At 38.4% G+C, this 13,394-nt stretch overlaps 1 protein-coding gene across 4 annotated transcripts in view; it reads left to right on the forward strand.

Annotated features, from left to right (window-relative positions):
* fcho2 (FCH and mu domain containing endocytic adaptor 2) overlaps window positions 1–7,884 on the forward strand; it is a 119,876-nt gene extending 111,992 nt beyond the window's left edge. For all 4 annotated transcript variants that reach the window (XM_062972312.1, XM_062972311.1, XM_062972310.1 and 1 more), the window contains exons 26-27: window positions 3,131–3,295; window positions 5,127–7,884. In XM_062972312.1, the coding sequence (XP_062828382.1) occupies window positions 3,131–3,295; window positions 5,127–5,149 (188 nt within the window). In that variant the 3' untranslated portion in view covers window positions 5,150–7,884. The remainder of the gene's footprint in view (window positions 1–3,130; window positions 3,296–5,126) is intronic.
* The last annotated feature ends 5,510 nt before the right edge of the window (window positions 7,885–13,394 follow it).

Here is a 13,394-nt window from a genome sequence, read left to right on the forward strand (position 1 = left end):
TTTATAAAAAATGTACAAATAAATGCTTCAAGAAGGGGAAAAAGGACGACCCAAATAATTACTGTCCGGTCAGCCTCACGTCGATACCAGGCAAGATTCTGGAAAACATCATTAAGGAAGTGGTCTGCAAACACTTAGAAACAAATGCGGTCATTGCTAATAGTCAACACGAATTTACCAAAAACAGATAATTCCAGACTAATCTGATCTCTTTTTTTGATAGAGTTACAAGCTGGATAGATGCGTGGAATGCCATGGATGTAGCCTATCTGCATTTCAGTAAGGCCTTCGACAAGGTCCCCCATGACCTTCTGGCAAACAAATGTGGGCTAGGCAAAACTATGGTTAGGTGGATCTGTAATTGGTTAAGCAAACGAACCCAAAGGGTGCTCACCAATGCATTGTCTTCATCTTGGAAAGAAGTCACGAGTCGAGTGCCGCAGGGTTCCGTCCCGGGCCCGGTTCTGTTCAACATCTTTATTAATGACTTAGATGAAGGGTTAGAAGACACGATCATCAAGTTTGCAGACGACACCAAACTGGGAGGGATAGCTAACATTCCAGAAGACAGGAGCAGAATTCAAAATGATGTTGACAGATTAGAGAGATGGGCCGAAACTAACAAAATGAAGTTCAACAGGGACAAATACAAGATACTTCACTTAGGCAGAAAAAATGAAATGCAAAGATACAGAATAGGGGACGCCTGGCTTGATAGCAGTACGTGTGAAAAAGATCTTGGAGTCCTTGTGGACAACAAGTTAAAAATGAGCCTACAATGTGATGTGGCGGTGAAAAAAGCCAATGGGATTTTGGCCTGCATAAATAGGGGTATAGCATCTAGATCCAGGGAAGTCATGCTCCCCCTCTATTCTGCCTTGGTCAGACCACACCTGGAATAATGCGTCCAATTCTGGGCACCGCAGTTGAAGGGAGATGTTGACAAGCTGGAAAGCCTCCAGAGGAGGTCGACGAAAATGATTAAGGGTCTGGAGAACAAGCCCTATGAGGAGCAGCTTAATGATCTGGGCATGTTTAGCCTGCAGAAGAGAAGGCTGAGAGGAGGCATGATAGCCATGTACAAATACATGAGGGGAAGTCATAGGGAGGAGCGAGCAAGCTTGTTTGCTGCTGCCCTGCAGACTAGGATGCGGAACAGTGGCTTCAAACTATAGGAAAGGAGATTCCACCTGAACATTAGGAAGAACTTCCTCACTGTGGGAGCTGTTTGGCAGTGGAACTCTCTGTGGTGGAGGCTCCTTCTTTGGAGGTTTTTAAGCAAAGTCTGGATGGCCATCTGTCGGGGGTGCTTTGAATGAGATTTTCCTGCTTCTTGCAGGGGGTTGGACTGGATGGCCCATGAGGTCTCTGGCAACTCTACGATTCTATGATTCTATGCTGGAAATACGAGACTCAGGTAGGCACGTTCTTTCACATGTGGTCGACATGTGGAGTTGCAAGAAATACTGGAGAGAAGTCCAAGAGAAGATTCAGAAAATGCTGGATATAAAAGTCAAAACGGAACCAGAATACTTTTTATTGGGAACTAGCTGTACCCGGCCATGCGGTGCTATGGCCCAGTTTGGTTCAATGAAAAAAACTTCGGAAAAGCGTTCTTTCTCCCACCCTGGACCTTCTGCAGATATATAAAGCGAAGCTTCCCACAGGATGGTAAAACATGCGGACAACATCCTTGCTGACGGCCAGTTCTCTCACACCAGAAGCAGCAAGGCTATTCAGTGCTAATCAAGCTGTCCAATTGCAACATTTCTTGCAGGAAATAAAGAACACCACTCAAAAATCAGTGGAATACCAGACATCAAACATTCTGGGTTAGGTAACACCTCCCAACAAAGGATTCCCCTTGGCAGGAAGTAGCCAGGGTTTGAAGCAGCAAGGCTATTCAGTGCTAATCAAGTTGGCCAATTGCAACATTTCTTGCAGTAAATAAAGAACAACACCCAGAAAACAGTGGAATACCAGACAAGAAACAATCAGGGCCAGCTAACACCTCCCAACAAAGGATTCCCCAGGCAGGAAGTAGCCAGGGTTTGAAGCAGCAAGGCTTTGTAAAGCTAATCAAGTTGGCCAATTGAAACATTCACACTTTTCTGTAGCAGAAAAGCGGTCTTTCTCCCAACCTGGACCTTTCACAGAAACCTCCCACAGGATGGTAAAACATCCGGGTGTCCCCTGGGTAACATCCTTGCTGCTTGCAGTTTCTGTAGTCACTCCTGACACCCTTTCCGTGGCTAGGCCTCAGAGTCTCGGCCTCGCGTAACTCCCGGTGGGTGTCGAGGAGGTGGGCTGAGCCTTCCCTTGCGGCCCCGCCTACACTGGTTGCTAAAAGAGTGAGACTGCTTGGCTGTTGCTTGTGCCGTTGCTAAGGGTTCACTTACATGATATACAGGTACAATGTATAATACAGTAGAGTCTCACTTATCCAACACTCGCTTATCCAACGTTCTGGATTATCCAACGCATTTTTGTAGTCAATGTTTTCAATATATCGTGATATTTTGGTGCTAAATTCATAAATACAGTAATTACTACATAGCATTACTGCATATTGAACTACTTTTTCTGCCAAATTTGTTGTCTAACATGATGTTTTGGTGCTTCATTTGTAAAATCATAACCTAATTTGATGTTTAATAGGCTCTTCCTTAATGCCTCCTTATTATCCAACATATTCGCTTATCCAACATTCTGCCGGCCCGTTTATGTTGGATAAGTGAGACTCTACTGTATGTAAACAATAGTTTTTAAAATTAAATATTTGAGGTGACAAACAATACCTTGTTTAAGACACTTGAAAATTGTATAAGGGATATGTATTGATTTGTTAACAATAAGGTACAAATAAATACAAATAAATATTGGGCCTTTGTTTAGAGTATAACACAATCCCAACCAAGGCTGAACCAACTCTTTAATATTATTGCTTTCAAGACTACATAACTTCTTTCCTGTTTGTTCTGCTATGTACTCGTATAGTCCTTTTTTTATTCACTGATATACATATGCCTGTATTGCTAGATGACCAAAATATTTTCCAAATATCTGTCAACCTTTTACATACTATTTTAATGATCTTTAACATATGCTCCCCTTATTTTTATTTGAACAGGTTCTGGTTCCCTCAGAGCGAAATTTGACCTTTCCGAAGGACCCAGTAAACCATCAACACTTGTAGTGCAATTTATCAGTGAGGGAAGCACTCTTTCAGGAGTAGATGTTGAATTAGTAGGCACTGGCTATCGACTTTCCTTAATAAAGAAGAGGTTTGCCACTGGTAAGACAACAAATGATAGACCATGGGACCAATTTGCAGTCCCCGAGTTACAAACATTTGACTTACATATGACTCTTAATTACAAAAGGGGTGAGATAGCCGGAAGTGAGAAGAATTTTACCCCAGGAAGGGAAATTTACTCCTAAAAACATTATCATGGGGGAAAGGGGTCCCCACTGAAGCTTTATCACCAATCCTTGTTTCCATACCAAACCAAAATTTTGAAAATCCAAGTGTCACAGGGGCTGTTTAGAGCTTTAGAGGTCCTAACCAGCACTTTGCATTGTGTCTAGAAAAACATCAGTGCCCAGTGGAGCTTTATTAACAAGGGAGTCCTATGTCTCCTGTAACTGCAAAATGACTGCAACTTTTTGGATTCATTTAAGTTCCTGATTTTTTTTCAAAGGCAACATCACATACATTGTATTATGTATTAAACCAGACATTACACAAACATAATCCCAAGGGGCATCACAGACCTCTGACCAAAGTGTTTTTTTTTTTAAACCCTTTTTATTGTAAATAGTGCTACGTAAAATTATACAAACGTTCAGAACAATTTCCATTGGTAACACATGTTTACATTCTTCCTCCTTTTTCTCCTTCCCTCCCCTCCCCAGGAACAGTTTACAAATTTTCTATATTTATTACAGTTGTTCGATCATGAGGATGATCTTGTTTAATTCCTTATATTTGTCTTTCCCCTTTATTCTGTAAATCAAGTATATCCACTTTGCCTCCCATGTCTTTCTGATTTGGCCTTTTTATAGTAACTTTCCCTTTCATTAATGTAGTCTTGGAGGAGATAGTCTGCTAAATATTTATACCATGTTTTAATGTCCCATTTCTTTTGGTCCTTCCAATCTAAGACGACTGAGGCTTTAATTGCATCTAACATATAAGTGTTAGATAGCCAAAGTGTTAGGAATTCCCTAACAGCTCCTTCCACTAGAAAGGAGTGGAGGCATTCCAGCAAGATACCATTGTCAGTGGCATCAAAAGTTGACAAGAGGTCCAAGAGGGTAAAGAGAAACATATTCATTCTGTCTTGCTCCTGGTATAGATTGCCCATCAAGGTGACCCAAGTCATTTCTATCTCATAAGCAGGCCTGAAGCAAGATGTAAATAGACCTCAGTGATCCATCTCATCTCAGAACCCCTATTGGATATTCCAGTACATTGGCCAAGAATGGAGTATTGCAAGCTGGCTGATTACCGTAGGACTGAAAAATAATTTTTTCAACAAAAGTCTTACAACTGCTTCTTTTTGACATGTTAGAGCCATGCTTTGTGGTTTAGAAGTAGTGGACACTGTTTTGCCCACTCAGTTACCCCTGGGCCTTTTTAATGAACCAGGAAGAGCAAGAATCTTAGCAGGGACATGGTGGCCCTCAGCTCTGCAAAGAAACTGACAACATTTTTTGGATTATACTATTCAATATTGCAAAATGAATGGGCTAGCCTTCAACTTTATGTATACGTCTTCGTGTTGCAGTGCAGTATTCCTTTTTACACAGTACAAGCATTAACAAACAAATCCACAATTGAAAGGGCTGGCATTTGTGACCAAATCAAACATTATGGTTGTCTCCCTCAGTTACTAGTCTTGTTCATTTGGCCTCTGTGTACACCCCTACAGTTCACGTTTTATCAAAGGGCAGTGGCACATCTTCCCTGGTAAGGTGAAAATATGATTTAAAAAATCAACATTATCTATTCTTACTTTTAAATACAATTAATACAAACAATATAACAGCAATCAGTGTGACTGTTTTAAATTCTAATGCACTCTCAAAAAGGTATTAACTACAAACGTGTTTGTGTCTTTTAGGACGATATATGGCAGACTGGTGAAGAGCCTGTGAAGAATTTTTTTCCAATGAATAGAAACTCATTCTTTTACTACCTTTCCAACACTATTTTAACATGCATTAATTTTTGAAAATATGTTGCTTAATTTTTATACCCAACAAAAATGCACTTTTTAAAAACACATAATTTAAAAATACTCTATTTCATAATAGCACTGAAGAAAACTCAAACACTATCTGTAGAAGACGGGCTACATCATTGGGAAACAAGATTATTCAGATGCATAGTATTCTTGTAGTGTCTGAGCCAAAATAAAAGTAATTTGTGGTATTTAAAACATGAGGTGCTTTATGATTCTGTAGACAACCGCAGCATATAGTTTAGCTTTCTATAAATACTGAAGTATATTTTTTTCCAGTTTCCATTATTGCCATTCCATATACAAAAAAGTGGCAGAGTAATTTTTGTTTCACTCTTCTGTATTTATGTGCCATATCTTGTTACAGATATATATATAAATAACTTGATCTCCATATATCGTATATAATTAAATGTACATTGTTTTATAAAATATTGTTTTAAAAATGTAAAGTGCAATTTTTTTAAAAAAATGCAAGAGACAACAGAGATATTTGCTTCTACCATTAGTTAACTTTATGGGAGTTGTAATTTTAATTAATGCTGTAGATTTAATTTATTTTTATATGGAATGTGTAACTTTTGTGCCTTTTAAAACTGTGCCTGCCAAACTGTTTATGTGCCTCTCATTTCTTCTTGCAGTTTCAAGATCTTCCACTCAGAAAATTTTGTTTTTTCCCTTTAGCATGTGGAGCTAGATAAATCCCTGGAAAGGATTTAGAAGGGACATTGTAATAACTACAAAAACGATCTTTTAAAATATTAAATAACTTCCTTTGTGGGTTAATAGCAATAAATGCAGCCACTGTAAAGGGAAGAGCTTTGCTTTGATAGAATCACAGGAAAAAAAAAACACTTTTTTAGCAAAAATTTAATTGCAGTATCACCAAAGATGTGTAAAATCTTAAAGGTGTAAAACAATAATTTGTGTAACAACATTTGTAGAATTTTCCTTTGCTGACTGTAGTTTTGGTATTTTAAGTGCTTTCAAACATATATGAATGTAACATTTGTTCTTTGGGAGTAACATCTGTTAAAGGTTTGGGCAGAACAAAAATCACTTTAAATTTAACAACAATAAATTAATGATTAGAATGTTTGGATTCATCTGTAGCCTCTTTGTCGAATTGTAAACACAGTGACCCATTGGAATAATTATGAATACCAATTGCTATATATTAGAGCTTATGATGTATTAATCTTAGGACCTCATTAAACACTTAAAATCAAATTATAAAGCCAACAACTGTATAAAAGTGAGATCTCTGAATTCCAATTTATAAGTAAGGCATGTAATAAAAGTAATAATTGTAAGACCCTTGTTAAATCAGTAATGGACTCATCAGTCAATTATATATTATATATATAGAATCCCTCTGGTGAATGTTAGCACAGTAAAAAGGCTGTGTTGTGTTCTATTTATTTTAAAAAGAATGTATTGGACTGAATATCCCCTGGCTCTCTTTTGTAGGATTATATGGAACATCAGAAAGTAAGACTTTGAGACAGGTTTAATTGAAATATTTTGGAGTGGGGTTATGAGCCTAACCTTCAAGGGTAGGTTGCTGATGCTTTTCTCAAAAACGAAAGAAGACGAATCAGTGTTTTGGCACCACATCAATTGGCCTTGTAGTTTCTTTGAGCAGTCTTAGGTCCAGAATGACTTATTAGAACAATGCTTCATCATGACAATTATTCCTGAAAGTATTTTTGGGGATAAAAAGATTATCCCCTTTAGACCAATGACAAAAGTTTTTTTCTGTTTTAAAGGGAAGGGATAAGCTTATACCACCTTGTTTTTAATGGCAAATCCATCTCCCAACTATAAATTTTTAAAGATCACCCCAAATATTTTAATCTAATTTGGGTGATATTTTGGGTACCCTAAAATGCACCCAATATTTAAAAAGTTTGGGGTTGAATATTTCAATCCAGTACCAATTTACTGGATAACTGATTGTAACTGTTTGTAAGATTGCAGTTAAAAATTAGTTTACATCTTGGTTTTATTGTCTTATAAACATCTTAACTAGATTTCATTACATCCATATATATTGGATTTTCATATTCTACAATTTTAGTCTTGAGTTATTACTAGAACCTTTAACTAGAGGATTGGCTTTTCAAATGGTACAATTTTTGCTGGAATCTTAATTGTAATCTGCCAATGCAATAAAAACTGTATGAACAGTTTAATACCTTACTATTGAACATTTGGACTACATTATTCAATTTAATTGTGTATTATTTCTAAATTAGTGCAAATGCTAATTTTCAGCACTTTTATCTAGCCTTCATACCTAGTGTTCTCAAACGTACATTTACAAAGGGTGCAGGTTACAATTTTGAAGCCATAAACTTTTATATGGAATTTTTGTAAAGAAATCTAAAACCTGTATAAAATACATATATCTGAAGAAAATTGCATGTTGCAAGCTGGACCTTGCCTGTTTATAAAATGATTTTCTTTGTAGCTGCCTCCTGAGAGAATGTGTAAACCTGACTTTAAAGGTTGAGATTTCTATGAACTGTAAAGTACAGCAATATAAATCTTAGAAAAATTGTAAATATCTTTGATCTTTCACAAAATGTAAAAGAAAAATGCACCCTATAATAAACATGTAATATATAACTTATAAGTTGACTCTTGCAATATTATTACTGGTATCTTTGAACATCATAAGGGACCAAGACACATTTTCCTTACATAAAAAATTGTTTTCTAAACAATGGGAAATGCATAAGTTAATGTTTTAGTAAAGCATAGAGTACAATGTAGTATTATTTGGGTGGAGAAGGAATGATCTAACAGCCTTCTTTAAGCAAACCTTCTTAAACTCTGCGGAAATCATAGAACTACAATCATTATCAATTTGACCCAGTATGGCTGTTGGCCAACAAGTACATTTGACAAAATGAACTTGTTTTAAATTCCCCTTTTTTCCTCCCCCATCTAAATTGGCATATAGTGAAGCTTTCCATGGATACAATTGGTCAAGACACACTATTGTCACCTAGACCAATCTTGCCTTAATTATGCAGTTTAAAACTATACAGTTTCAGAGGAAGGAACTGACAAGCCTAAGAATATTCCATGCCTATGAAAATAGAGTAGCTGAAAAGCATGAAAAGGGTCTGACAGATCTATATTACAGCAGGAGTAGTGAATTGTCTCCATGAGTTCAGTTTCCCAGTATTAAGGATCAAACTAGTCAAACGTCTGTGTTTTCAACCGCATGGAACTGTTCCAGTCACATAAAGACTGGAATGCAGTGATCTGACTTCAGCTTTTCTTCTCCAGGCTTTTGCAGAAACAAGGACCAGGAGCTTTACTTGCCTTCAATAATTAGGCGTAAGAACTGAAATTGGCCATGATATTATTCCCTCCCAGTTTTAGCACCAGGGCTTATTCTGCACTGAGCTTTTCTTCCACCTTCTGGTTACAAGCAATTGTGTGCTTTCAAACCAACTGATGGTGATACTAAAGTGAACCTATCACAGTGGTTTCTTGGCAAGATTTGTTCAGAAGAGGTTCTGAGTCTTTCAACCAATTAGGTTGCATTAAGTCTTCCCAAATGAGGAGGAAGAATCTCATTGTATCTATATCTGGAAACAGCCTCTTTAGCTATTATTTCTGTCTTAATTTCCAAATGGAAAATAGGTTCTCTGGGGGTTTAAATGACAAGCTGTGAGCACCTGTAGTTAAAAATGCGTAATGCTTACTTTATATCACTAAGTGTCAACTGGGGGTGGTGCTTTTGTCCTAGGCGTTGGATAATTTTGAACTGGCAACCCTACTCTAGAGAGATTCTGCAAGCATCAAAAAGATTGCTTGTGAGAATCATCTTTTGTGACTTGAGTTATTTGAACTAGCCTGACAAATTCCTCTGAAACTACATGTTGTCAACTTGCTAAAATTTGTGTGAATAACTTGAAAGCAATGTATTCTCACCACACAGCCAGGAGTAACACGTCATGGTGACAATGAGGGCAGTACTGATGTACATACAGTTGGTCCTCTGTATCTAGAAATTCAGCCATCTATGGCTTGAAAAATTTATAACATAAAAATGTTCCCTTTGTATACAAAGGGACCAATGCCAGATGGATGCCCCAAACAATATGGTATAACTTATTGGATCAAAAACATCCCCTTGCCCTGGAGGCTTCTTGATGTGAGAAAGCAAATGTGATGTGCATGGTTCTGAACAACTTGAATCCATTCAGAAGAAATAATTCTTCTATGAAGACTGCATACTGAAATTTGTTTTGAGTTGGAAGAAATGCCCACATACATATGTTAGGATAAAATAAAACTATGACCCATCTCCACTGACAATTTCATGCAATTTGAAACTAGCTTCAAACTGGTGGCCAGACTACAAACTCAGACAAAAGTGTGCAAAAGAAAACTCTTTGTGTACATCAGTGCTCTGTGGTTTGTGTCATCGCCATTCAAGATTTCTATGTTCCAGGATTTCCTATGTAATCACCTGCACTTTATTCAATGCTAATTTGATTAAATGGTGAGTGTAGAGGTTTCCAAACCATGTGTTGTGGGACAGTGTGCAGTGTTTAAGGACTTCATCACACGAGGTCCTGAGGCTGGGTGGCAACGAGGGGATTTGCCAGACAGTGTGGTGAATCGTTGGGGCAGTGGGGAAAACGGTTGCCCCGCATCACCCTCTGCAACACTTTCCCCATCACATAAGGAAAAGCATTGCCAACCAACTGGGGAGCCTCACGTGTGCTCAGGCTTCCTTTATGGAGCCCCGCTAAGAGTAACCTTACATTGTATGATGGGCTTTGTCAAGGAAACATTCCGGAAGTGTCCTAGGATGCTTCCTGAAGTCCATTTTATGAGGTGGTAAATGTGTTTTGCAAGTGTAATGAGAATAAGCAATAAATTATATATAATATCATAATAATAATATAATATGTAATGTAAGCTCCGGTGGCGAAGTGTGTTAAAGCACTGAGCTGCTGAACTTGCAAACCGAAAGGTCCCGGGTTCAAATCCCGGGAGCAGAGTGAGCGTCCGCTGTTGCTCCAGTTTCTGCCAACCTAGCAGTTCGAAAACATGCCAATGTGAGTAGATCAATAGGTACCGCTCCAGCGGGAAGGTAACGGCACTCCATGCAGTCATGCCGGCCACATGACCTTGGAGGTGTCTACGGACAACGCTGTCTCTTCGGCTTAGAAATGGAGATGAGCACCAACCCCCAGAGTCAGACATGACTGGACTTAACGTCAGGGGAAAACCTTTACCTTTACTTTACCTTTATGTAACGTAAGATTTTTCTGAGATATGACTGTCTCCATATATTTCGTTATCGCAACTTGCCTACCCAGCCAACTTTCAGTCATGAGTTTTGATTTACATTCTATTGCTGCTATATGTCAAATCCGTGTTTGTGTTTGGTGCAAGTTTATATATATATGGAACAGTTCCTATATTTTATATTATTTATTTATTTACTGTAGTTATATACCGCTTTTCTCACCCCTAGGAGGACTCATAGCGGTTTACAGCATACTAATCTTCTCTTATGAACCAGCATGGGTGCTAAGATTTGCCAGGGAAGCCTTCCTCTCACTCCTGCTGCTGTCACAAGCATGAGAGGGCCTTCTCGATGGTGGCCTCCCGGTTCTGGAACTTCCTCTCCAGGGAGATTAGATTAGCCCCCACTCTGTCCGCCTTCCACAGGGATGTTCCAGTGTGCATTTGAATGATGGTTCAGTCTCTGATCATGACTGCCCAGCCCTAATCTACTGATAAGGTTTACTCAACACTTTACCCCCAGCCCCGGCCCTATAGTTTGTGTTTTGCACAAGTCCTTGCCCTGCCCTCTCTAATGTGGTCGTGCCCACCATATTCCTGGTTACTAGTTATTGAGGTTCATTTGATATATTTTTATGATGTTTATATACTCTGCTGGTTTTTATTGTTTTAATTAGATTGTTTATGTTATATGTTATTATGTTTTTAGTTGTGTCTTAGCTTGTTAATATTTTGTTTATGCTGTGCTTGGTCCCCATGTAAGCCACCCTGAGTCCCTTCGTGGAGATGGTGGCGGGATATAAAAATAAAGTTATTATTATTATTATTAATGGCAAAATTAAATGCCAAACTTACATGTGTAAACCAAATCATAATATCAAAATTAAACTATAACTACTGTATAAGTTAAAACCGCTAAAACCATTAAACATAAAACATATGCAACATTTAAACATTAAGGCACAGCATCAAAACGTCATAGTATAAACATTAACATCACATGATCCAAAGTTGTAAACGAAAGCTATTTGAACTTGTCAATTACACATAGTCCCTATTCTTGCACTGAATTTCTTTACTGGCCAAAGGCTTGTTCCCACAACCATGTCTTTGTTTTCTTCCTGAAGGCCAGGAGGGAGGGCACTGATCTAATCTCACTGGGGAGAGTTCCAGAACTGAGGAGCCACCACAGAGAAGGCCCTGTCTCTCATCCCCACCAGTCGCACTTTCCAAGCAGGTGGGACTGAGAGCAGCCCAGAAGATCTTAACCTCAGTGAGGGTTCATAGAGGGAGATATGTTTGGACAGGGAAGCTGGGCTGGAGTCATATAGGGAACTGGTTCTCAACCTGTGGCTCCCCAGATGTTTTGGCCTTCAACACCCAGAAATCCTATCAGCTGGTAAACTGGCTGGGATTTCTGGGAGTTGTAGGCCAAAACCTGGGGACCCACTGGTCTAAGGCTTTATAGGCTAAAGTAGCACACTGGCAGCCAGTGTAGCTGGCGTACCAGCGAGATTGCATATACTGCTCCGTGTATACTGCTCCAGTGAGAAATCTGGCTGCTGCTCTTGAACCACTTGAAGCTCCCGAACAGTCTTCAAAGGCATCCCCATGTAGAGCACATTGCAATAGCCTATTGAGAGCGTGGACCACCATGGCCAAGTCTGACTTCCCAAGGTAGGGATGCAACTGGCGCATATATACTATACTTGTTTCTCTCTGTGTGTGTAATCTATTGTATATATTTCATGTCCACATGTTTTTGACTTTGTTGCACCCCGCCTGCGGGAAGGTAATAAAATTTATGATGATGTGTCCGTATCTCTTGCAAATCTTGTCAGAGTTTTATATTATTTAGGTCATTTCTTATGTGAAAATGGATGTTTGTAAGAATCATGTCCTATCCATGTATGACCAGCCGCAATCAAGACACCTGCTAAAGACTGAGTGCTATTAATAGAGACTGAGTAAATCTTGAGTTAGTGATTGTGATGATGATTGTGATGATAATGATGAGGAGGAGAGTTGTTGGAGTGGAGCTGAAGAGAGTTTGAAGACTGAGAGTCTGGAAACCAGAGAGTTTGAAAGGTTGGAGCTTGAAAGCTTGAAAATAAGAACATTTTGTTTCGCAGCTGATAAAAGCCAAGGACTGTTGTGTTTGTATATACAGTAGAGTCTCATTATCCAATGTTCTGGATTATCCAACACATTTTTGTAGTCAATGTTTTCAATATATTGTGATATTTTGGTGCTAAATTTGTAAATACAGTCATTACTACATAGCATTACTGTGTACTGAACTACTTTTTCTGTCAAATTTGTTGTATAACATGTTTTGGTGCTTAATTTGTAAAATCATAACCTAATTTGATGTTTAATAGGCTTTTCCTTAATCCCTCATTATCCAACATATTCGCTTTATTGTTCTTTTGATTTTACTTAATGTAGTATATATTATCTTTTATTGTATTGTTCAATGTGTTATGATTTGTTGTTTTATTTATATTCTGTGATATTGTATTGTTTTGGGCATGGCCCCATGTAAGCCGCCCCGAGTCCCTGTTGGGGAGATGTTGGCGGGGTATAAATAAAGTTTATTATTATTATTATTATTATTATTATTATTATTATTATTATTATTATTATTATTATCCAACATTCTGCCGGCCCGTTTATGTTGGATAAGTGAGACTCTACTGACCATGGTGGTCCATGCCTTAGTTACCTCTAGACTGGACTATTGCAATGCGCTGTACTTGGCCTGCCTTTGAAGACAGCCCGGAAATTACAACTATTCCTGCGTTTGGCAGCCAGGCTTCTAACCGGAACAATTTTTTTTTTTTTCCGTGTCAGGAGCAACCGGAGTTG

This window comes from Anolis carolinensis, chromosome 2 (genome assembly GCF_035594765.1).
Source record: "Anolis carolinensis isolate JA03-04 chromosome 2, rAnoCar3.1.pri, whole genome shotgun sequence".
In the NCBI taxonomy this organism is placed as follows: Eukaryota; Metazoa; Chordata; class Lepidosauria; order Squamata; family Dactyloidae; genus Anolis; species Anolis carolinensis.